At 36.9% G+C, this 27,470-nt stretch overlaps 1 protein-coding gene across 11 annotated transcripts in view; it reads left to right on the forward strand.

The window, feature by feature from the left end:
* The window catches only part of LOC105491013 (S-phase cyclin A associated protein in the ER), a 560,926-nt gene that overhangs the window by 375,992 nt on the left and 157,464 nt on the right, over nt 1-27,470 (forward strand). For all 11 annotated transcript variants that reach the window (XM_071100885.1, XM_071100886.1, XM_071100887.1 and 8 more), the window contains one exon: nt 25,627-25,742. In XM_071100885.1, coding sequence (XP_070956986.1) covers nt 25,627-25,742 — 116 coding nt within the window. The remainder of the gene's footprint in view (nt 1-25,626; nt 25,743-27,470) is intronic.

The following is a 27,470-nucleotide window of genomic DNA, read 5'->3' on the forward strand; positions in this document are numbered from 1 at the left end:
TACAGCAGCTTAGTAGGAAGCTTTAAGCCTAGGGAAGAAGAGAGAGCACCCAGTTTCACAACCAAGAATTGAACCAAGCCACCTGCCAGCTCAGTAACTACCTCTGCAATATCTTCATCGTCAGTGCTGGAACTCCAACAACTGAATTGCCGTTTATATGACCTGGAGCCCTAGATGCCCAGGGAAAGCAACTGTGAAGCTGCTAAATAATAGAGGAAGGAAAAGACAGAATGAAACGAAAAGCCTCTCACCCAAAATGCATCTGCAAACCAAAACTACAAACATGTATAAGTCAAATATTAAGAAAGCCATGACATAACTTTCAAAAATGGAACAAGAATTTATAACAGATAAAATTACAAGTGAAATTAATTTTATAAAACTATCTGGGCTGGGCATGGTGACTTCTGCCTGTAATCCCACCAGTTTGGGAGGTTGAGGCAGGTGGATCATCTGAGGTCAGGAGTTTGAGTCCAGCCTGGCCAACATGGTGAAACCCCGTCTCTACTAAAAATACAAAAAAAATTTAACTGGGCATGGTGGTGGGCACCTGTAATCCCAGCTACTTGGGAGGCTGAGGCAGGAGAATCACTTGAACATGGGAGGTAGAGGTTGCAGTGAGTCGAGATCGCGTGACTGCACTCCAGCCTGGGTGACAAGAGCAGAAAACTCCATCTCAAAAAAAAAAAAGTTATTTGAAAAAGATTTTCCAGGAAATATATTTAGTATTCTCAAAGAGATAAATGAAAACAACAGGTCAATATGAAAAAAGAGGCAAAAATGAAATCATAGGTGATTTAAAAACTGAAATCTAGGAAGTAAAAATATAGCTTTGAAATTAAAAATAAACGACAGGGAAAAAAACCTAGACTGGAAATAGAATTAATAGCTTGGGTCATAGTATTAATATTAAGGAATATATCTTTAAAATAGCAGAAGAACCGATAAAATGTGTGAAAGAATGGTTCAGAATGATAGAGTATAAACTGTGGGGCTCCACTGATGTTTATTTGGAGTTCTGGATGAAGGGAATGGAAAGAAAAGAATTAGCACTATTTGACATGAAACGCCTGATAATTTTCAAGAATTGAATAAAGGCATGAATTTACATCACAGTTAAACTGCAAAAGATCAAAGAGAAGACAAAATACTTCAAACTACAAGAGTAGAGACAGATTATGTAAAAAGTACAGTTAGACTGGTAACAAACTTCATCTTGGCATTAAGAGCTGCCAAAAACCAGTACAGCAATAGGTTCAAAATGCATAACTATAGTGTAGAATTTTATGCACAGTAAAACACTCAAGAGTGAAGGCAAAATGAAGCTATTTTCAGATATTCAAAGATAAGGAAATCTAAGTACCACAGGTCATCACTAAAAGTAATTAAAAGGTATACTTCAAAAAGAAGAAAATGAGCTCAGAGGGAAGGAATGGGATATATAATAATGATGAGCCTAGAAATTGTAAAAATACATGAGTGTATTTTATTAATTATTGACAATGTTCAACTACTTTTTTAAGTCAAAAAACCACAGATGCTGGCAAGGCTGAGAGAAAAGGGAATGCTAGGGTCTACTCTGTTGGTGGAAATGTAAATTCGTCCAGCCACTGTGGAAAGCAGTCTGGAGATTTCTTGAAGAACTTAAAACAGATCTACCATTTGACCCAACAATCCCATTACTTGGGTGTATATCCAAAATAAAATAAATCATTATACCAAAAAGACACATGCACTCTTATATTCATCACTGTGCTATTCACAATAGTGAAGACATGGAATCAACCCAGGTGCCTATGCATGGTAGACTGAATAAAGAAAATGTGGTATACAATATACACCATTGAATACTGCACAGTCATAAAAAAGAATGAAATCATGTCCTTTGCAACAACATGAAGGCCATAATCCTGAGCAAACTAATGCAGGAACAGAAAACCAAATACCACATGTTCTCACTGATAAGTGAAAGCTAAGCATTGAGCACGCATGGACATAATGATGGAAGCAGTGGACAATGGGAACTACTAGAAGATGAGGGAGGGGGAGAAAGTTGAAAAACTACCTATTGGGTAGTGAGCTCACTAGCTGGGTGATGGGCTCAACCTCAGCATCATGCAGTGTTCCCATATAACCCACACATGTTCCCCCTGTATCTAAAATAAAATTTGAAATTTTTAAAATAAAATTACTTTTTTATTTGTATTTTAAAAAGAAAAAAAATTTACACTGTAGTCCACAACAATAACGTAGTAGGATGGCATATAATTGGGAGTTAAAGTATGCTAAGGGCCTTATGACAGATACGAGTTTAGGAGAGTGAAGATTTTCAATAGGTTACTAATCCTATGAATCAAAATTACTATGCAGTAAAAACATCATAATTAAAAGTTTGTGTTCTAGACCAAGAATTCAAAATCAGTTAAATAATAGGATGAGGCTAATGATGTCATAAAGACAAAGATAAAAGTACTTGATCTACCCGTGAAAATCTTTAACAGGATAAAATTCTAACAGTGGCTAATTAAAATAGGCACCCAGACAAAGGAATGCCTATATATTTTTTAAGTATACATACAGAAAATCCAGCTTTACCAAAAAATAAATTATGCCTAACAATCATGTATTATCAGTTTAGTCTGTTTTAATATGGTCAGTAATTATGTTTAATTTTTCACATTTTAAGGGGCATATGATGGATTATTTGAATGGTTAGGTCACTTAGATCTTCTGTATGTAAACCTACCATTCATATTTATTCCCTAGATCTTTCAAAATTAGGTTTCAACTCTTGTTTCATTTCATGCATACGCTCTGATGTATTGGTAAGTCTTTACATGAATGGTAAAAAACAAAACAACAACAACAACAAAAACAGAACAAAAAAACACAGCTCCAGAAGCTGGAATGGCTATCTTAAACATCTTAAAGCATAGAATGAACTTTTCTGAGCAGAATTTGGGACTGCCCTTATTTTCTATTTCTGAGTGTCATAAAAATATAGAGACAAAAATATGCAGTAAGATGTAAATATTAAGTGAATATATTTAAAAATATTCACTTAGATATATGTTGATCTTGTTTCCAATGGAATCATCCATAAATGTCTCGTAATTTAAATGAAAATATTTTCCAAGAAGTGATGATCTTTTCTTTGAACTCTGAAGCACTTTGTCTGCACTTTTCTTCAGACACCTACCAAATTTTGCCTTATCTTGTAGCTGCTTATCACTTTTGTCTCATTATGTAGACACTAGTCTTCTCAAGGCCTTCTACCATGGCTCCCCATTCTCCACAGGTAGACTAGTGCCATCTATACAGAGCATTAAAATGTTGCATGCATGGCTGATTCATATATCTGAATTTTTGTTTTTGTTTTGTTTTCACTGTAAGAGTAAAGCATTTTATAGTATGTTACTGCTGCATGTTGTCTTGCAAAACTATGGAATTTTTACAAATTTGCTGGTAAAGTAAGTAAAGTATTTGAGTAATTGGACCATCAAGGTAATGAAGATTTGTGTAAAGCTGATTGTGTTGGTGTTTTGAAGGAACTTTAAATCATAGTTTAACATAAGAGTCTTATTTCAGTACTAACCGTTATTTCAGTCTTAGGAAAGTCAGGAATTCATGGTGTGCAGGAAAAAACTAAGGTAGGAAAGGTTAAGTGAAGTCACCAAAGTTACAACAATTGGGATTTGTGGTTGTTGATTTATGCACATTTTTTTACTGACTGGGACGCTGAAGTGGAAAGCATATCATCCTCTCCAAGCATACATGGAAACATGCTGCAGTAGTTATTTTTCATATATAAAGTATGTATTTTCTTCAAAAAAAGTAAACTGTTATTACTCTTCTGTGCTCTCTGAGCCCTCTGGTTGTACTCCTGTTACAACATGTACTATGCAATTATGGTTAATTGTTTAACTGTCTTCCTAAAGCAGACCCACCTCAGTGTTTGGCATTGGGTAGATGCCCAAAAATGTTTATTGAATGAATAAATGATTCCCTAGATGTAATTTAATTGCCTTTGGAATTTGGATTCTCAAGTTTATTTATATTATTACTCATTTTTCTAAAGCAAATAGATTCGAATCTCTTTGTTGATTATTAGTCAGTTCTATCAGATTTACATAAAGGACAATCAGTGACTGACCTGGGAACCAGTAGCTCAGTACTTCTGTGGCCACAATATTGGAAATGTGTTAGCTGCTTTGAGAAAGAAAAATGTGGCAGTTTATATCCAAACTTAGAATCATGGAGTTTTGTCTGATTTCAAGTCTTCCTCATTTTATGCAAATATATATTTCTCATCTATTATTTAAAACTTTATAACTCCAATTAGTTTAAATGAGTATGAACCCCTTTATGAGGTAAAAATATTTTTATAAAATTGTCTTCTAATTTGAATTTTATGAATTATGATTGGTTAAAGCAATATGCCACTTTTATTAAAGACATGAATACTTTATGAGAATTAAGCTAATCTATTTTGGAATTATGGGAGGAATATGTAGGAAACCAGTATTTCAACAAGTTGTATTTTTAATTTAGACCATTTTGTTAATATTTTTAACAGCTCTTATTTAGATATAATTTTATGCCATACAATTCACCCATTTAAACTGTTCAATTCAGTGACGTTTAGTATAGTCACAGCTGTGCAACCATGACCACAATCAATTTTAGAACATTTAATTACCCTAAAAAGAAATTCTGCACCTCTTAGTCGTCACTCCTCTATTGTCCCCATCCTGCAACGTTTTGTTAAAATTTACACTTTATGGTTGAAATACTTATTTCCTACCCTGTCTTAGTGTAAAAATCTTAAGTTTGCCTTTTGCACATGCATGTATGTATTTCAGCAATCTCTGTACAGTCCATATTTTTCACATCTTGCTACCAGCTATATGTGCAAATGAGTTTCGGAATTAGAATTTGAGTATCATAGTTTTACTTTTTCCTCAAAATATAAAACTTTAAAATTAGTTTATTATTTGAAGATGAACCATTGCTTTATTGATAGAATTGAAATCAGCAATCTTGTAACTGACTTCCTACTGGTGAATTAGTCATTGTATAGTGATTGAAGAAGTATCTCTGCACCAAATTCAAATTGGAATAAATTATACTGGGATACTTGCTCTCTCTCTGTCTCTGTCTCATAATTTGACCTAAATTATTATTCATAGGTTTTTACAATTTTTGGAAAACTAAAGTTAGTAACAATGCATTTTGGATTTTTCAGAATAGAATTCCCCACGTAAATGAGAAATAACATTATACACTAAGTCTATTTTGATGAATGGGAATGTATAAATCACTTGTCAGAAACATTACGTGCTTTTTTATGTGTAATTTACACTAAATTCTTGCTGGCACAAAGCATTCTCTGAATTAAATTCTCTGTACAAAAGCAGTAAAATGTATAATGCATTTCTGAATAATGCCTTAACATCCTTATATTCAAGATCAGTGATAAACAAACTGGTACCCTAGTATGTGGGGACACAGTGCTATAGGACTGCTGAGTTCATCTGATGGAAGCTTTTAGAGACTCGTCTACTATCTTTGCATCTATTGCCATAGAAACAAATCTAATAGATTTTTTAAACAAATTTAATAGATTTATTTAAAGCAGTGTGCCACTTTTATTAGAGACATTAGTACTTCATGAGAGTTAAGTTACCCTATTTTGGAATTATGGGAGGAATATATAGAAGCTAGTATTTCAACAAGTTGTGTTTTTTAATTAGACATTTTGTTAATATTTTTAACAGCTTTGTATACACTTTATATAAGGTATATCATTTATGTATTATTGTGATACCTAATGGTAACATCAGGGACACAAATGGATAACCTAAGTACAGCTATGAAGGGCTAACTGTTCTTATCACTTCAGTTTATTAACTAATGAAAATTGGTCTCGAACTCCTGGCCTCAAGAGATCCTCTCTCCCCAGCCTCACAAAGTGCTGGGATTACAGTCATGAGCCTAATTATTTATTTGTTTGTTTGTTTGTTTTCCTGACCTTAGATTTGGTCTTCTAAAGCACCAACTACACATTCCTTATATATGCTAGATACTAGTTTGCTGAATTGATATATTAACAAAACCTGTTTATATATGAATCCAAGACAGTGAGTTATTAAATGTACCATAAAAAGCTAGTAAGTATACAGATAACCAGAATGACCATCTTAATATATTCCAAGGCATATCTTTGTCTCATCTAATAGGATTTAATTTTCATAAAGAAATGAGATAATTTTCACGTTCCTTCCTAATCTAAAATTCCTGAATTCTGAACTTATTTTCTGTCTTTTACCATTTATTCTTAGCTACTTGAATAATGACCCTTTTCAAAGCTTCAGTAACCTTTCTCTCAGGAGTAGCATAGAGTCATCTCTAATCTAAAAGTTTCTAGTTCATCATGTCTGTAGTGCTATAATCTGTCTAGGAAAACTTCCCAACACTGACCCTGTATGTAATTGCATTCACTTTATAGACATTTTAGTTCAATTAAACAATTTTGTTTTTCAGTGTATACCATGCAGGTAGGCAATATACTATGGTGTTTGAAAGCTCAGATTCTAGAGTCAGACATATCTGTGTTTGACTTCCTGATCAGCACTTACTATTTATATAATCATAAGCCAACTACTTATTTTCTCTGAGCTTTAGTTTCCCCATGTAAATGGGAATAGTAATTGTATGAACCTCATGCTGTTGTGATATGAGACAGTTCTTGCAAGGCAGCACTTAGGAGAGTACTTGGTGGGCGTGGGTGTGTTTGTGTGTGGGGGGGATTGGGTGTATGAGTTCAACAAATGTTAGTGATTTTTTTAAAATGTACCAAGCACATGGAAAACACCAGTGATAAGACAGCTATAGGCTGGCTACAGTGGCTCCTGCCTGTCATCCCAGGACTTTGGGAGGTCAAGTGGTTGGGTCACTTAAGCCCAGGAGTTCGAGCCCAGCCTGAGCAATATGGCAAAACCCCATCTCTACTAAAAATACAAAAACTAGCCAAGTGTGGTGGTGCATGCCTGTAGTCCCAGCTACTCAAGAGGCTGAAGTGGGAGGGTCTCTTAAGTCCAGGAGGTGGAGGCTGCAGTGATCTATGATCACACCACTGCACTCCAGCCTGGGTGACAGAGTGAGACTTTGTCTCAAAAAAAAAAAAAAAAAAAGATAGTTACAGGCTCTGTCCTTCTAGACAAACAAATAATTACATTAAAGAGTGATGACTATTATAACTGAGGAAATACACAGTTGTTCATGGATATAGTAGGAAGACTAAACACAATCTAGAGGTTACGGAAGGCCCCTTTGAGGAAGTAACATGAGTGAGTAGTTAGACTCTTAGCCAAAATATAGGTTTTATGAGAGAAACTATACTGTAGTACAATTTTAAGATATTACAAAGATCCCTGGATATGTCCATCAAGAACATTAAGGGTCTACTATTATGAGTATCACTTAACATTGAATGAAACAGAAATGAAATGTGAAGCCTTAGAAAAAGCAAGATCTCTCTAGAATAGGAACTAACATTTGTTTCATAAAAATTTATTAGACACATATTTAGCTAGAGAAGAGGAGTTTAGGGGGCAGAATTTAAATATGATCATCACTAACATTTATGCAGATTATTCAGTCATCTAAACAAGCACTTGAGATAGGAAGTATTAGCCCTGTTATATGAATAAGAACACCGAGGCATCAAGAGGATAAGCAGTTTGCCTGATGTTATGTGGCTAGTAAGAGAAGGAGTTAACATCCAAACTCTGGCAGAATTATTTCATAGGCCATGCTCTTAGCCACTGTTGTTGTAGCCTCTGAACAGTGGATACACAGTGCATGCCCATAAGGAGCTCATAGTCTAGAGGACAGTATTGTTCTGGACTGTAGCTGCTAGGACAAGACTTATTTTGAAATCACTTATATCACAAAGTTAACAACCCTAAATGGTCTTTCTGCCTGATTCCCCTGATAAAATATATCATTTCTGCCTATCTTTCTCAGATCCCTACTTCCCCCTTTCCCTGCTAAAAAGGCCTCCTGATGTTGTATGCCATTTAATATTTACAAATAATATTTTCAAAGGTATAGTTTTTTAAGGATCTTTACATTTATTTTCTATATGATCACTTGCCCATGTAGTGAGGATATAAACTTGCCTGCTGACTTAAAGCTAAGTGTATTTTAAATTTCAGATTAAAAGCATTGTGTAAATATAAATTGATCATCACATTTCTCTTCAAATGAACTTAAAAGTGCTCCTTGTGAATAGGAAGGGATTTTATGTTTGCCTTTTCATAAAATTATTTAATGGTCAGGTGTCCTCCAGGCTTAACAACTCCTGTGAGTTTTGTTTGCCTTAAATGAGCAGCCTTTTAAATGTTTCAGTTCGCCTTTAGTAAAGGTCTTATTCTCACTAGCAGATATTCTGAAAAAAGTTTTCACACTGTTCTCCACATAAGAAGGTATTATTTGTGACATTATGATGGAGAACAGAAGCTCAACAATGTTAAACAGTGTTCATCCATGACCAAAGTATAGATTAACGTGGGTACCTTTAAGTCCCCATGCTGAAGGGCTGTTCATCTTTACCTTCTTCCTTGCTGCACTACATTTTGTGTCAGATAGTCTGATAGGAACACATTTTGCAATGTTTTTGCCTCCTATATTTCTCCCATAAACCTTTTAGGTGCTAGAGAACAGGAGGGTCTAAACCAGAAAGCAGGCTCCAGATAACCCATCTGAGAAAACCCTGACCCTGCCTATCACTAGCTGTTTCCTTCCCTTCGTTTCCTTTAGACTAAATTAAGCAGACCCGGTGCTTCTAATAGGATCATCTCTAAAATTAGCTGTGCTTGACTTTCCTTGTGCCTCATCTAAAGACTTTTACCCCAGCTGCTTCTTGGAAAGAAAAAAATATATATTGCAATGAATACCTTATCATAGCACAAGTGGAAAAGGCTTACTATAAAGACTGTGAAGCAGTATCTGTGCTGAAGTTGGAAGCAGAGCCTGCAGAGATGAGCTCCAGTTCTGATATCCAAGAAGGAAGGTGTTTTGAAAGATGCCCTGGCTGAGGAACTATTGAAGGCCAGTTGGAGCTTGAGCTGCAGGGAGCCCATCTTGGGCCACCTGGAGTCTCTTCTAACCCTTGTCCCACATTTTCCCACATTTCTTCCCGCCTTGCCCAAGGCCTGCTTCCCTCCTGCTGTGTGCACATTTCTTCCCATTTCCTGCCAATCTCAAGAACTGCACCGCTGGTTAAAAGAACTACTCATATTTCAGTCCCTTAGAATCTAGTTAGCTCTTTCATTTCCTTTTTTATTTACTTGTGATAGTCAAACTTAACATTCCTTTACATTCTTTGAGTCTGGATTACTTCAAGATTTTTTTTTAGGCTGCTAGTGAAAGCTAATATAAGAAAGCTCAGGATCCCTCCTCTAATCCTAAAAGTAACTTTACTTATCTTTAAAATACTATTAAGCTAAATGCAATGTGGTATGCTAGATTCAATCCTGGAACAGAAAAAGGAGGACATCAATAGAAAAACTGAGAAAGTCAAAATAAAGGCTGTAGGTTAGTTAATAGTACCAATATAATTTCTTAGTTTTGATAAACATACCATGGTTATATAAGATGTTAATATGTGCCAGGCATGGTGGCTCACGCTGTAATTCCAGCACTTTGGGAGGTCGAGGCGGGTGGATCACTTGAGGTCAGGAGTTCGAGACCAGTCTGGCCAATATGGTGAAACCCCATATCTACTAAAAATACAAAAAAATTAGCTGGGCTTAGTGGCATATGCCTGTAGTCCCAGCTGCCTGGGAGACTGAGGCAGGAGAATGGCGTGAACCCAGGAGGCGGAGGTTGCAGTGAGCCAAGATTGCGCCACTGTACTCCAGCCTGGGTGACACAGCAAGACTCCATATTTAAAAAAAGAAAAAAAAAAGATGTTAATACAAAGGAAAGCTCGACTAAGGCATATAGGAAATCTCTACTATCCTTGAAACCCTTCTGTAAATCTAAAATTACTTGAAAATAAAAAGTTTTAAAAATATATTTTAAAAGTATATATATATATAGAGAGAGAGAGAGTAAAATCTTGGGCTTTGTAAATCAAGATTTTACAAATTTGGGCTATTTAGAGATAAGGGTGCCAAAAGTCAAACATACTTGCAGTTACATGCAAGATTTTCCCACAACATTCTTGGTGTAAACCCATTACACACTCAGAAATCAGATAAACCTAGACTTAGTCCCCAGCTCTGCTACCTCTAGCTTTGTACGTTTGAGCAAGTAACTGATTGTTCTAAGACTGATCTTCATATCTGTATAATGGGGCTGATGAGTGCTACCTCACAGGATTGTTGTAAGGGCTTATATGTGAAGATAGCCCATGGCCTGCTACATGGTAAGCCCTTGAAATGTTGCTCTCAATAGCCCTCCAAGATGGTAATTTGATAAAAGTAAAATTTGGGTTCCTGTTTCCTCCTTAAATTTGTTTTGACTCTCAAGAATTGCTTTCCCCCTCTGTCCCTCAGGATATAGAAAGTTCTAGGTCACCAGCAATCCCATTTGGGTATATACCCAAAGGATTATAAATCATTCTACTCTAAAGACACATGCACACGTATGTTTATTGCAACACTATTCACAATACCAAAGACTTGGAACCAATCCAAATGTCTATCAATGAATGACTGGATCAAGAAAATGTGCCACATATATACCATGGAATACTATGCAGCCATAAAAAAGGATGAGTTCATGTCCTTTACAGGGACATGGACGAAACTGGAAACCATCATTCTCAGTAAAGTAACACAGGAACAGAAAACCAAACACTGCATGTTTTCATTCATAAGTGGGAGTTAAACAATGAGACACATCAACACAGGGAGGGAAGCATCACACATTGGGGCCAGTCAGGGGATGGGGTGCTAGGGGAGGGATAGCATTAGGAGAAATACCTAATGTAGATGACCGGTTGATGGGCGCAACAAACTACCATGGCACATGTATACCTGTGTAACAAACCTGCACATTCTGCACATGTATCCCAGAACTTAAAGTATAATTTTAAAAAATTTTTAGGCCAAGCGTGGTGGCTCAAGCCTGTAATCCCAGCACTTTGGGAGGCAGAGGCGGGCGGATCATGAGGTCAGGAGATCGAGACCATCCTGGCTAACACGGTGAAACCCCGTCTCTACTAAAAATACAAAAAAATTAGCCAGGTGTGGTGGTGGGCCCCTGTAGTCCCAGCTACTCGGGAGGCTGAGGAATGGCATGAACCCAGGAGGTGGAACTTGCAGTGAGCCGAGATCGCGCCACTGCACTCCAGCCTGGGGGACAGAGCAAGACTCCATCTTAAAAAAAAAAAAAAAAGTTTTTAAAGAATACATATTTTAAAGAAAGTTCTGAGTTCTGGGTCACTACTTTCCCTAAGAATATCGCAAAAAAACTGATGCCAAGATGAGTAAGGCAGGATGATTGACAAAGGCACAGTGGTTGGCCTCCGCATCTCTGGTCTCTCCTTTCCCTCTTTCCCTTCAGGCAGGCCTAACAGAAGGGCCTGCCTTCTCTATCAGCACACACAAGGACCAGTAACGTTTTCCAAAGGTTCTAGCTTACTTGTACCCTTACCTTGACTTTTCCAAGACTGTGGGTTTCTGAGACTTTTCTTTCTTATTGATGGGCTCTCTCTCCTCTTAAGGGAATTTCTGATGTCAGAGCCCCAGAAATTAAATTAATTGTAACTTTGTTCTTTGATGCAAATATTTATTGAATACCTACTTTTTGCTAGACCCAATATAAACATAATTCCAGCTGTTAGAGACCTCACAATCTAGTTTGTAATGAAGTAAACAGATACGGTAATCATTATGATTTAGTTTACAACCAAATAAATATAAAAATCAGTAAAGAAGCAAAAGTGTTATGATGGGGAGAAAATAGAAATTGCCACCTCTGAGAAAAGGGTCTGAGCTCTAAGGTCCTGCCTCCTAGGAGCTACTGGACCCATTAGAGGTAGTCCATGTTACTGGCTCTTGTCCATATAACCCATTTGCCCAAAGCAAATTTTCTTTACTCTCATAGTCCCAAATTTCTTTTACCTTTAAACTTTAAAACATTCAGGATACTTGAGATACAGGGGCAAGGAAAAAAGGAACTGCTGTGTTAAGACTCATGAGGTTCTGCTGTAAAGTAGTGGGTAGACCTGGAAGTTGGAAATGGTTGGCGTATAAAGAAGTTGTACAGGGAACATCATATATACATTCCTGACTTAGGTCCTTTGTCTTCTAATGTGAGAGCGTAGTAGCTTAGAAAACTGTCCACATTGACACCAGTTGTGTTCTAAAGAATTATTCAAAGGAATCATTTCTTCTATGATCATCTTTTTATATCCACTCTTTATAACATTTATCTCACTGTATGGCATTTATCTATTTGAAAGTCTACTGCTTACTAGACTATGAGTGCTGGTCCTGGCCCAGTGCCTCCCACTTGGTAGCTTTGGAGAACTTGAGGGTAAGAAAGATCAAAGTAACTATCATGAGCTTTGTTGGATTGCAGTAATGAACTCTTCATACTAATCTTTGGTCATCTATCTCAGTACCGTTTAAAAAGAAAAAGAGCACTTTTTCATATCTGTTGGCTGCATAAATGTCTTATTTTGAGAAGAGTCTGTTCATATCCTTCACCCACTTTTTGATGGGGTTGTTTGTTTTTTTCTTGTAAATTTCTTTGAGTTCTTTGCAGGTTCTGGATTTCTGGATATTAGCCCTTTATCAGACGAGTAGATTGCAAAAATTTTCTCCCATTCTGTAGGTTGCCTGTTCACTCTGATGGTAGTTTCTTTTGCTGTGCAGAAGCTCTTTAATTTTAGACCCCATTTGTCAATTTTGGCTTTTGTTGCCATTGCTTTTGGTGTTTTACACATGAAGTCCTTGCCCATGCCTATGTCCTGAATGGTATTGCCTAGGTTTTCTTCTAGGCGTTTTATGGTTTTAGGTCTAACATTTAAGTCTCTAATCCATCTTCAATTAATTTTCGTATAAGGTGTAGGAAAGGGATCCAGTTTCAGCTTTCTACATATGACTAGCCAGTTTTCCCAGCACCATTTATTAAATAGGGAATCCTTTCCCCATTTCTTGTTTTTCTCAGGTTTGTCAAAGATCAGATGGCTGTAGATGTGTGGTATTATTTCTGAGTGCTCTGTTCTGTTCCATTGGTCTATATCTCTGTTTTGGTACCAGTACCATGCTGTTTTGGTTATTGTAACCTTGTAGTATAGTTTGAAGTCAGGTAGCATGATGCTTCCAGCTTTGTTCTTTTGGCTTAGGATTGTCTTGGCAATGCAGGGTCTTTTTTCATTCCATATGAACTTTAAAGTAGTTTTGTCCAATTCTGTGAAGAAAGTCATTGGTAGCTTAATGGAGATGGCATTGAATCTATAAATTACCTTGGACAGTGTGGCCATTTTCACGATATTGATTCTTCCTATCCATGAGCATGGAATATTCTTCCATTTGTTTGTGTCCTCTTTTATTTCATTGACCAGTGGTTTGTAATTCTCCTTGGAGAGGTCCTTCACATCCCTTGTAAGTTGGACTCCTAGGTATTTTATTCTCTTTGAAGCTATTGTGAATGGGAGTTCACTCATGATTTGGCTCTCTGTTTGTCTGTTATTGGAGTATAGGAACAGTTGTGATTTTCACACATTGATTTTATATCCTGAGACTTTGCTGAAGTTGCTTATCAGCTTAAGGAGATTTTGGGCTGAGACAATGGGGTTTTCTAAGTATACAATCATGTCATCTGCAAACAGGGACAATTTGACTTCATCTTTTCCTAATTGAATGCCCTTTATTTCTTTCTCCTGCCTGATTGCCCTGACCAGAACTTCCAACACTATGTTGAATAGAAGTGGTAAGAGAGGGCATCTCTGTCGTGTGCCAGTTTTCAAAGGGAATTTTTCCAGTTTTTGCCCATTCAGTATGATATCGGCTGTGGGTTTGTCATAAATAGCTCTTATTATTTTGAGACACGTTCCATCAATACCGAATTTATTGAGAGTTTTTATCATGAAGTGCTGTTGAATTTTGTCAAAGGCCTTTTCTGCATCTATTGAGATAATCATGTGGTTTTTGTCTTTGGTTCTGTTTATATGCTGGATTACGTTTATTGATTTGAGTATGTCAAACCAGCCTTGCATCCAGGGATGAAGCCCACTTGATCATGGTGGATAAGCTTTTTGATGTGCTGTTGGATTCGGTTTGCCAGTATTTTATTGAGGATTTTTGCTCATCATAAACTGGCCATCAGAGAAATGCAAATCAAAACCACAATGAGATACCATCTCACACCAGTTAGAATGGCGATCATTAAAAAGTCACGAAACAACCGGTGCTGGAGAGGATGTGGAGAAATTGGAACGCTTTTACACTGTTGGTGGGACTGTAAACTAGTTCAACCATTGTGGAAGACAGTGTGGTGATTCCTCAAGGATCTAGAACTAGAAATACCATTTGACCCAGTCATCCCATTATTGGGTGTATACCTAAAGGATTATAAATCATGCTGCTATAAAGACATACACACACGTATGTTTATCGAGGTACTATTCACAATAGCAAAGACTTGGAACCAACCCAAATGTCCATCAGTGACAGACTGGATTAAGAAAATGTGGCACATATACACCATGGAATACTATGCAGCCATAAAAAAACTTGTCCTTTGTAGAGACATGGATTCAGCTGTAAACCATCATTCTCAGCAAACTATTGCAAGAACAGAAAACCAAACACTGCATGTTCTCACTCATAGGTGGGAATTGAACACTGAGAACACTTGGACACAGGAAGTGGAACATCACACGCCGGGGCTGGTTGTGGGGTTGAGGGAGTGGGGAGGGATAGCATTAGGAGATTTACCTAATGTAAATGATGAATTAATGGGTGCAGCACACCAACATGGCACATGTGTACATATATGGCAAACCTGCACGTTGTGTACATGTACCCTGAACTTAAAGTATAATAAGAAAGAAAGAGAGAGAGAGAGAGAGAGAGAGAAGGAGCACTCAGGTCTTGTGGTCTGCTTCTGTCCTTCAGTTCCTGCACCCACCCTCTCTCACTCACTCTATTCTTTCCTTCCTTAGTCCAAATGGGTCAGAAATGGCACAATTCAGCTCCCTCAGGGAGCGCCTTCCAAAGAGTCCAACTTCTAATTAGCATCACAAAGGAATTGTTCATCTGATACTAAGAAAGCTTTTCTAGCCTCTCAGCCCCACTTACTGTATCGCCTAAGCCTTCAAATTGTAGCTTGTAATTTTACTCTTTTTGGTATCACCTTCCCACAGTATATGTTTTTGTTCTTGTGACATCCCTGACCCCAAAACCTAGTGCTATCATGTTAGTGCCTATAGCTGAAAAGCTGAGCATAGATATTTATGTAGATTATGGGAATATAAAGAAGCCAGCAGTTAGGAAGCTTGTAAGGGAGAAACACAGAATAAGGAGCATCATCTCATTGTGCTTGCTTCTTTTAAACTAACATTAACAGACAAGGATAGTAGAAAAGTGGAAATGATGTCTTTTAAATGTTAACAAAGTTTTCCATATTGGGAAAAACGATCATAAAAATTTTCACTTCAGGACCTTCTCATCTCTATAAATTAGGCTACTGAGTTCTAAATTTATGGACTTGCCAAAACCTACTTGTATTTTCTCTAAACAGGTCTTAAGGTGCCACAGATGCTCAGAACAAATCTAGCCTATACTGCTAATGAACACGCAAACAGTTTTCCCCATCTGCCACCTCTGTCTAGAAAGCTTTGAAGGCCTTCCTCCCTGATCACAAAGAACATAATTATTGTCTACAGAAAAGTCAAGTACAAAGGCCACTAGCCTTTGCAGGCCGCCAAAGATTAACAGCTGCCTCTTCTTTGATTGGGAGAGGTAATAACAGTTACTCTAGTTAATAATTGGATGGATTCCCTGGCTGTGTAATTCAGATTGAGACTGTCATTTTTTGCTGGCCTTTAGCTAAGTGGGGTTATTAGAATGGAGCCACTAATCCTATTAGTCAGTTGTCAGTCTCACAGTGGGTGAGAGCAGGGGAAGGCAGAGCTTTTAAGGTATTATGCCAGGTACGTAAGGGAAGCTACACGTCTTATCTTTAAAGGTATGTTTTTCTCAATCAGATCAGAATTACCAAGCTTTTTATGAAAGTTTTTTCCAGTTTCATATGTCTGAATGCAGAGAATTGGAAAAGGGTTTAAAAGGGAATTCACCTTTCTAGAATGAGATATTTTCAGTCACTGAAAAAAACTTTGCTTGATACCTGCAGTATGTGCATCCTGTGCTTGGCCCTGGGTAGGAACACAGACACAGGAGAGTTTAGGCTTTACCGTCTACTACATGGACACAAATAACTTTGCATAAAGTAGAAAGTGGTAAGGGCCACACACAAAAAATATACAGAGAGCTTTGACTTTAGTTGAGGGGATCTGAGTGACTTAACAGAAGCAGCAGCATTTGATCTTGGTCTTAAGGGATTGGGAGAGCATTTGAACACTACAAGTTGGAAAGGTGGCAGTTTGAATGGAGAAGATAATTATGGTTAAGGATTTTTAGTGTACTTGCTTTTTCTGGATGCTAAGAGGGATAGGGATAAGTATAAAATGGTGTATCTGAAGAGCATCCAGTCTTCTTCTTATGGCATTAAGGCATCCAGAAATGTAATACATCCAGAAATGTAATAAAACTGTATAAGAAGTGCCAAGTGATTGGCACAGGAAGTTAGTGTGGTATGAAAAGAGAGGAACAAGAGATGGGGAAGCTTTCTGTGTTATTTAAGTCCACCTAGATTTGTATGAGGATTATTTTCTTTTTGGATTTGCATATAAGGTCTTTAACGCTACATGCTTGCGAAGGTTTTTTTCTCTCTTAGTTTTAATATTTGGTTGGTTCATCATTGAGACAGCTTGATTTTCCCTTTCTGTCCCCGTGAGATGAAGAAGTCAACTCTAATATCACAGGATTGTTTCATCCATCTTTATATATAAACTGTTAGGGAATGGGATCCAGTGAGCAGTATTTCTCCTTGTTATATTTAACATGCCTCTATATTGTGTTAACCTATCATATCTCACAGGAAATAAATTTTTACTGTCTGAAATAAGTCCTTTCATTTGTTCATTCTTTTGTTCTATCACTTATCTATCAGGTGTTTACCATTCCTGCTCTGTGCCAGGACTGAGGCTGCAAAGATGAGTCAGATACCACTCTTCAGGAGCTTGCAGATAAGAGAGAATGGGGCCGTGAGGTAGGGCTGAGGTGATGGATGAGTAGGGCTTGATGTGGGGCATGAAGAACTTAGGATGATACTGAGCAGTGTTTCCAACTGGCCATGCTCCATGAAAGAGAGTCCTGAGGTGGCTTGTTGCATCTCTAATCCAGAAGTAAACATAACCAGAATCTTCCTTAGCTCCCGGCAGAGATTTGGGAGATTTCTTTTTTTCACAGTTGATTTTACTTTTTGCTTTTTTTTTTTTTTTGAAAAGCTGCAAATAATAAACTAAAACTTCAGTTTCCAGTAGTGCATTAGTAAGAAGTTGGCTCTGAATGGCCTTTATCTTCCTGAAATTGGCTTATTCGGTCCTGTTTAATATCTGTTAGAGCTTGTGTCAGGTTTTTCAAGAGGTCGCATCCATGTTGTTGGCATTGCAGAAAAGGCTTTGAGGGTTTTTTTGGAGGCTTTTTTAAAGGCATAGATGTATACATTAAAATGATCTGCTTTTACTCAGTCCTTTTCCCCTCCAATTCTGCAGTGCTGACCCAGTTTCCTCCCATTGTGGAGGGGTCTGCAGGAACAGCAGTGGTGCTGCTTGGTTTCCCTGTGGACACACTGATCAGCCGGTGTTTCTGCTTGGCTTAATGTACTCTATGCCCTGTTTTTGAGTTGAGAGATGTCAGTACATAATGGCTTTACACTAAAATGGAATATGAGAGGAAAGTTTAGTTCCTTTCTTGATGGATGTTAAGAAAGTTCAGGGTGAACATGTCCTCCAGTCTTGGAAAACTGAATCTCATTCTTTGGTCATGAAGCTCATTTCCAGTGAAAAACTATTCTGTAAGGCAAACATAATAACAAGAATGGAGGATTTCATCCTGCAGTCATACTAGAGAAATTACTGTTTCTGTTTTCGCAGTTACAACCATGTATAATGGGGCCGGACGTTGTGGCTCACGCCTATAATTCCAGCACTTTGGGAGGCCAAGGCAGGTAGATCACCTGAAGTCAGGAGTTCAAGACCAGCCTGACCAACATGGTGAATCCCCATCTCTACTAAAAAAAAAAAAAACACAAAAATTAGCCGGGCATGTTGTCAGGTGCCTGTAATCCCAGCTACCCGGGAGGCTGAGGTTGCAATGAGCCAAGATCGCACCACTGCACCCCAGCCTGGGCGACAGAGCAAGACTCCATCTCAAAATACAAATGGACAAAATATATATATATATATGTGTGTATATATATATATATGTGTGTGTGTATATATATATATATGTGTGTGTATATATATATATATGTGTGTGTGTGTGTATATATATATATATAAATAAAATAAGAGTATCTTTGTCAGCCGTCCTTCTCATTCAGCAACATTGTTGAGCAATTACTAAGTGCAGTCCCCTATGCTAAGTCTTTGGGATATGATGATGAAGCAGACATGGTCTCTGACATCAGGAAGCTCAGAGTTTAGTGGAGATACAAAGATGAAAAACTAGAGGATCATCCTTCCTGAAAAGGAACAGTTTATGCAAAAGCACAGAGACATGAAAAAGTAGGGGTCATATAAGGAATTTAGTTACAAGAGAGGCAGGATCCTGGCAGGGAAGGAGGCTATTGGAGAGGGATCAGATTCTGAAGAATGATTCTAAGGTTTATGGATCTTGTTCTGTAGACTGTGAAGAAGTTGTCCCTGGAGTGTTTTAAGCAAAGAGTGATGTAATGACATTTACTCTTTAGGGTATTTCTTCATTGTGTATCCAGGGCAGGACTACTCAAATGGAGTCCATAAGCCAGTGCCAGGCCACTGTTATGAAACATAATGAGATATATACACAAATCAAGAGTAAATTTTGCAAATTGACAGAGTAATTTTGTCTTTTTGCATCTACTATTTTATTTATTTATTTTTATTTCCATAGGTTTTTGGGGAACAGGTGGTATTTCATTACATGAATAAGTTCTTTAGGGGTGATTTGTGAGATTTTGGTGCACCCATCTCCCCAGCAGTATACATTGAACCCAATTTGTAGTCTTTTATCCCTCACCCTCTTCCTACCCTTTCCCCCAAGTCTCAGAGTTCATCGTGTCATTCTTATGCCTTTGCATCCTCATAGCTTAGCTCCCACTTATCGGTGAGAACATACAATGTTTGGTTTTTCATTCCTGAGTTACTTCACTTAAAATAATAGTCTCCAATCCCATCCAGGTTTCTGCAAATGCCATTAATTCATTCCTTTTAATGGCTGAGTAGTATTCCATATATATATATATGTATATACACACACATACACATATATATACACACATACATATACACACACAGACATACATATATATATATACACACACACGCACACACGTACCAGTTTCTTTATCCACTTGTTGATTGATAGGCATTTGGGTTGGTTCCACATTTTTGCAGTCACGAATTGTGCTGCTATAAACATGCGTGAGCAAGTATCTTTTTGTTATAATGACTTCTGTTTCTCTGGGTAGATGCCCAGTAGTGGAATTGCTGGATCAAATGGTACTTCTACTTTTAGTTCTTTAAGGAATCTCCACACTGTTTTCCTAGTTTACATTCCCACCAGCAATGTAGAAGTGTTCCCTTTTCACTGCATCCACACTAACATCTTTTTTTTTTTTTTTTTTTTTTTAATAGCCATTCTTGCTGGAGTAAGGTGGTATCACATTGTGGTTTTGATTTGCATTTCCCTGATCATTAGTGATATTGAACATTTTTACATATGTTTCTTGGCCATTTGTATATGTTCTTTTGAGAATTGTCTATTCATGTCCTCAGCCTGTGTTTTGATGGGATTGTTTGTTTGTTTGTTGTTGTTGTTGTTTGCTAATTTTTCTTGCTAATTTGAGTTCCTTGTGGTTTCTGGGTATTAGTCCTTTGTTGAATGTATAGATTGTGAAGATTTTCTTCCACTCTGTGAGTTGTCTCTTTATTCTGCTGACTGTTCCTTTTGCCATGCAAAAGCTCTTTAGTTTAACTAAGTTCCAGCTATTTATCTTTGTTTTTATTGCATTTGCTTTTGGGTTCTTGGTCATGAAATCCTTGCCTAAACCAATGTCTAGAAGGTTTTTCCGATGTTATCTTCTAGAATTTTTATAGTTTCAGGTCTTAGATTTAAGTCCTTGATCCATCTTGAGTTGATTTTTGTATAAGGTGAGAGATGAGGATTCAGTTTCATTCTTCTACATGTGGCTAGCCAATTCTCCCAGCACCTTTTGTTGAATATGGTGTCCTTTCCCCACTTTATGTTTTTTGTTTGCTTTGTTGAAGACCAGTTGGCTGTTAAGTATTTGGGTTTATTTCCGGGTTCTCTGTTCTGTTCCATTGGTCTATGTGCCCATTTTTATACCAGTACCTTGCGCTTTTGGTGACTGTGGCCTTGTAGTATAGTTTGAAATCAGGTAATGTGATGCCTCCAGATTTGTTCTTTTTGCTTAGTCTTGCTTGGGCTATGCAGGCTCTTTTTTGGTTCCATATGAATTTTAGGATTGTTTTTTCTAGTTCTGTGAAGAATGATGATAGCATTTTGATGGGAATTGCATTGAATTCTTAGAGTGCCTTTGGCAGTGTGGTCATTTTCACAGTATTTTAAAATGTGGCCTTCTACTTAGTACATTTTTTCCCATTTGTTCAGTATTTCATCTGTATTTCACAAAAGTGTCAGTCTATAATGGAGTAAAAATGTTAAAAACAAAAAATTGGGTTTTTTTTATAGAGTTTGGGAAGCAGTGCTCTAGAAAATGGGCTGGTTAGGGTAAACTTGGACCCAAAGATACTAATTAGGAGATTGTTATAATACCTTAAACAAGATACCATGAGAGCCTAACTAGACATGGTTCTGACATGGTTATTAACAGTAGGCATGGAGAGAAGAAGCAAGAACTGTAACAGAAGTAGAATTTCCAGAATTTGGAGGCTGGATCAGTGTGAAAGCTGAAGAAAAGAGGATAATCTAGAGGAGCAAATGTTCTTTTGAGAATCTACTAAAAATTGGACCCTTGCCCTATGCATTACTATGAGCTTCTCCATCCCTGTTTCACAGAGATGTTTCATTTATTTTTAATATGGTTATGACTTTTAATGTTTTAAAATATTTTATCTGGAATCCTTATTTGTTTTACATATAAGAAAGGAGGTGTATGTATGTGTTTACATCCCCATCTTGACCCTCTACCATTTTCCCTACACTTGAGATGTTTCCACAGTTCCCTAGGCTTGGTATAAAACTACTGGTGGGATAGCCAGTCCCTACCAAATTAAATCCAGAAAATATTTATACATACTATATGATCTAATTTATATGAAAATCTATGATAGACAACACTAACTTACGGTACTATGAAACAAATCAGTGGTTGCTTCAGAGTGGAAGGATTGACCATGGAAGGAGCATGAGGGAACTTTCTAGGGTGATAGAAATGGTTGTGTCTTGATAAGCATTTGTCAAGTTTGATTGAACAGTGTATTTAAGATCTGAGCCTTTCACCTAATTATAAAATATACCTGAATTAAATTTTTTAAATCACGAACAGCCAGTAAACATAAGATGTTCAATCTCCCTGGTCATCAGGAAACAGGAAATAAAAACCTCAATAAAATGCCAGTACACACCCATTACAATGACCAAAGTTAAAAAGACCGGTAAAACCAATTTTAGTGAGAATGTGGAATAACGGAAATTAACACTATACCGCCAATATTGTTCGAAATATTTTAGAAAGCTGTTTGGCCATAGCTACTAAAACTGAACCTATGCATACTCTGTGACCCAGCAGTTCTACTCCTAGATATGCCCAACATAGCTGAATGTCACATGTGCCAAATACATGTGCACAAATGTTTAAAGGAGCGTTGTCCAAAGTGTCAAAGTAGAAACAAGCTAAATGTCAATCAGCAGTGAAACATTTAAATAAGTGGATATAGAGAGTCACAAAGGAATAATATACAGCAAAGAAAATGAATGAAATACTGCTACAGGCAGCAACATGGATGAATTTAGAAATAAACAATCAACCAAAAAAAGCTAGACACAGTTGGATAAAGTGTGATATAGATATGAAAAGAAGGCAAAATGAATTCATGAGTTTAAAAGTTGGGATAACCTTTACATTTTGGCACAAGGAAGAGATAGTGAATAGGATGGGCACAAGGGATACTATGGCATGCTATGAAGCTTTGTATTTTAATTTTGGAGTTGTTACACAGTGTGTTCAATTTTTTTTTAACTCATCGAGCTGTACAATTATGATTAGTACACTTCTCTATGTATATTATATGATAATACACAGAGCTTATTATTCTAAGTATATTGACATCCTAACATAAAAAGAGGGAATAATGACAGCATTACAGTGTTAAATAAACTATTAAGTATCTGGATTTTGGAGGTTTTGATTGTTTTAACTTTGCAAAGAAATATTTTTCCATTAATAACAAAATTGTTAATTTTAATCTTACATGTATGAGTCTTGTCTAGCTGTCACAATGAACTTCTTATAGTCACAAAATGTATTTTATTGTGCACAAAGAGCAATTGAATGATTAAGATAAGCATTTGATAACACTGCTAAACTCTAGACATGTACTGGAGACAATAATTGGTATGTCATTAATGCTCAGAACACCAGAAGAATCAGGCAAATATGTTTGACAGAGCTTATATATACTAATATCTCCTCCCCACTCGCTTTTCAAAAAAACCTCAGTATTTCAAAGTTTCAAGGCTGTGGAATACTATTAGAAGAAATGTAAGGTGGTGATGTAACAGAGGGGTTGTATTAGTTTGCTTGGGGTTGCCATAACAAAGTGCCAACGACTGGGTTGGTTAAACAATAGAAATTGATTTTCCCTCAGTTGTAGATGCTGCAAGTCCAAGATCAAGATGTCAACAGGTCTGCTTTCTCCTGGACTTCTCTGTCCTTGGCTAGTGGATGGCCACCTCTTGCTGTGTCCTCATGTGGCTTCTTGACTGTGCAGGTGTAACCCCAGTGCCTTTTTCTCCTCTTATAAGAACATCAGTCATATTGGACCAGAGCCTACTCTAACAGCCTCACTTTTAACTTAGTTACCACTTTAAAGATCTTCTCTTCAAATACAGTTACATTCTGAAATACTGGGGGTTGGGACCTCCACATATGGATTTTGAGGGGGGCACAATTCAAGGCACAATAGGTTGCTATCTTATTTTTTACATATATGTTGCATTGATTCTGCCTATGCTTAAAAACACACAGTGTAGCATAGAATTACTTTTCTCTTTCCCATGCCAAAGAAGTGCAAATAACTTGGAAATGTTATTTCCCACAAGGATTATATACAGATCGTAAATTGCATAGAAATAATCATAGGTTTAGTTCTAAAATTGTTACTTAATGTTCTCCTAAAATAGCCGAAATGGTGTTTTTTTAAAAGGATACAGCTAAAATGATTAGATATTAGATTATCTTTTATTGCTGAAGACAAATATTCTAGTAGAGGGAATCTTTGTGGAAGTCTATATTGTTAGGTGGTAATTAAGATTACAATGTGATAAAGATGTGATTTTTAAGTAAGTATTGCTAAAAATTTATATATAATTTTTTTCCTTTGCCCGGAGTGCTTCTTTTCTTCCCCCTTTCTTTTACTTGTCTTAAAACCTCAATTTTATCAGAGAAGCCTATCCTGACCCTTTCCCCATTATATAGTTGATTCCCCCATTATTCTCATAGAGAACCTTTTATCTTTCAAGATACTTATAATTAAAATCACCTTATTTATAACTATCTGATTAGTGTTCTTCTAGGCACTCATTTTTTCTCTAATTTTTAATTTTTGTGGGTACATAGTTTATATATTTATGGTTTACATGAGATATTTTGATATAGGCATACAATGCTTAATAATCACATCAGAGTAAATGGGGTATCCATCACCTAAAGCATTCATTTTTTTGTGTTACAAACAATCCAACTGTATTCTTTTAGTTATTTGTAAATGAACAATTAAATTATTATTGAGTATACTCACCCTGTTGTGCTATCAAGTACTAGGTCTTATTCTTTCTGACTATTGTTTTGTACCCATTAACTACCCTCACTTCCTTCCCCACTACCCGGTCCCCTCACTACCCTTCTCAGCCTCTGGTACCCATCCTTCCATTCTCTATCTCCATGAGTTCAGTTGTTTTAATGTTTAGCTCCCACAAATAAATGAGCACATGTGAAGTCTTACTTCGCCTGGTTCATTTCACTTAACATAAGGACCTCCACTTTCATCTGTGTTGTTGCGAATGACAGGATCTCATTCCTTTTTATGGCTGAATAGTACTCCATTCTGTATATGTACTACATTTTCTTTATCCACTCATCTCCTGATGGAGTTGCTTCCAGTTCTTGGCTATATTGTGAATGGTGCTGTAGTAAATATGGGAAAGCAGATATCTCTTAGATATATGGATTTCCTTTCTTTTGGGCATATACCTACCAGTGGAATTGCTGGGTCATATGGTAGCTCTGTTTTTAGTTTTTTGAAAAATCTCCAAACTGTTCTCCATAGTGGTTGTACTAATTTACATTCCCACCAACAGTGTATGAGAGTTCCGTTTCCTCCACGTCGTCACCAGCATTTGTTATTACCTGTCTTTGGATAAAAGCCATTTTAACTGGGATGACAACTATGTTGTCTATCATAGATTTTCATATAAATTAGATCATATAGTATGTTTGTAGTTTTGATTTGCATTTTTACGATGATCAGTTATGTTGAGCACCTTTTCCTTTGCCTCTTTGCCATTTGTTTGTCTTCTCTTGAGAAATGTCTATTCAGATTTTTTGCCCATTTAAAAAATCGGATTATTAGATTTTTTTCCTTTACAGTTGTTTGAGCTCTTATATATTCTGGTTGTTAATCCCTTGTCAGATAGATAGTTTGTAAATATTTTCTCCCATTTCTCCCATTCTGTGAGTTGTCTCTTTGCTTGGTTGATTGTTTCCTTTGCTGTGCAGAAGCTTTTTAACTTGATGTGATCCCACTTGTCCCTTTTTGCTTTGGTTGCCGGTGCTTGCCATCTACCAAATTTTAAGCTTCATGGAGGAGAGCAACTATGTCTTTTATGCTCACTCCTTTTGACCTATATTTCCTAGTACTGAAACAATTAGCAGTGAGTAGCATTCAACAAATATTTATAAAATAATATTTGTAGAATAGTTGAACCATCAGCATGTTTCAGACTACAGATATCATTTTAGTTATAGTTTTATGCCTGGGAAATTGGGCTAACTTCTGTTTGTATTTCTGTCTAGAATGTGGCAGATCAGATTGCATTTCAAGCTGCTGGTGGATTAACAGCCCTTGAACACATCCTTCAAGTAGTAGTCCCAGCCACAAATGTGAACACAGTTTTAAGAATTCCTCCTAAGTAAGTATAGTTTCTTAATCTGTTTTTTACGTTTCATTTGTGAGTCATTTCTGCCCTGTGGTTTCCATATGGAGAATGACAAGAAAATTGTATGTGTATTCAGGGTTGAATAGCAAAAGCTTACACTGCCCATTAGGGAGAAAAACAGAGGTGCTCAACATCACTTGCAAAACTCAAATTGAGCCTAAAAAGCCTTATAAAGGAAATCTCTTTGGTCTGTGATGTGCTCTAATCAGAAATCAAGAAGAATTGATAAACTCTTGAGCAATTCTAACTGCTTCCAAAAATTGAGCACAACTAAATAATAGTTACAGTAAGCTAACATTGTGTTACATGTGAAAAAAGAAGTGAGTAAGTACATTAACAAAAGTCTGAGCTGTGAAATTTCAGCAAGTTCCTACCATACAGGAAGAGGAGTCAGAGGCGAAGAGTGCCATAGCCTAGAGTCCCAGCCAAATTGCTGGGAACTGAATTGCACGTTGGTCTTTAACGGTAAATTGCTTTCCTGTTCTCTTAAGTCCCTGGCCACCTGGGGTATAGCAGCAATGTTATTTCAAAAGTATTGTATTCCTGGGTTGTAACATGCGCAGTTTCTGGGTATTTTGTGGAGACTTATTTATGGAGTTTAAATAAGAGGTTTTAATAAAAGTTCATTTAGGCAGGGTGCAATGGCTCACATCTATAATCCCAGCACTTTGGGAGGTCAAGGCAGGAGAATCACTTGAGGCCAGAAGTTCGAGAATAGCCTGGGCAATGTAGCGAGACCCCGTCTCTACAAAACATTAACAAATTTAGTCAGGCATAGTGGCACACACCTGTAGTCCCAGCTACTCAGGAGACTAAGAGAGGAAGGATCACTTGAGCCCAGGAGGTCAAGGCTGCTGTGAACCATGATTGCATCACCGTATTCCAGTCTGGGCAACAGAGCAAGACCCTGTGTCAAAAAAAAAAAAAAAAGTGAATGCTTCATTTGTCCATTGGATACAACAGGAAAAAAAAATTCCAAGAGTATGTTATCTTTTTTTTTTCTGAGAGAGGCATTTGTATTAAAAAGAAATGGCATTGGCTTTGGAGTAGGACAAAGCTGGGTTCTGGTTTTACCTCTGCCAGGCTACTAGCTAAGAGAATTTCAGTGAGTGCCTTAATTTCATTGCATCTGTTTCCTTATTTGGAAAAATAAATGTAATCATATTCACCTCGTGGTGCTACTGTGGGACCAGTTGAAATAATATATATCAGAGCTCTTTGTAAACTGTTAAGCTTTTATTATAATGTATATTTGTATATTATAATGTAAAGTTACATTATAAATGTTAAATGAGAGTTTTTAAAGTAGTCTTGCCTGGTTTAAGACAGTGCTAGCTACCTGACATGTGATATTTCTAAGTACAAGCTTTTGACAAAGATGATTTGGATTCCTTTCCTCTACTCACAAAGATTAATGAAGAATGATATAGGTATTCTTTAAGTCAGGAAATCTTTCTGTGGAGCAGAAAGCTCCCCATAAGGCAAGTTATAGCATGCATAGTGGTTTTTATAACCCAGAAGCGTTGCTATTTCTTATCAAAATGGACTTCATTTATAGGGTGTTGCTGGGCAGGTTGTCTTCACTTACTGTATGTTAATTGGCAGGGAGGAAGGAAGAAAGGAATGAAACATAATAAATATTTGAAATAAGAAAGGAAATGATACTGATTCTTTGGGAGAGTGCTTTGATAACTGTTAATA

Source organism: Macaca nemestrina, chromosome 7, assembly GCF_043159975.1.
Source record: "Macaca nemestrina isolate mMacNem1 chromosome 7, mMacNem.hap1, whole genome shotgun sequence".
Lineage (NCBI taxonomy): Eukaryota > Metazoa > Chordata > Mammalia > Primates > Cercopithecidae > Macaca > Macaca nemestrina.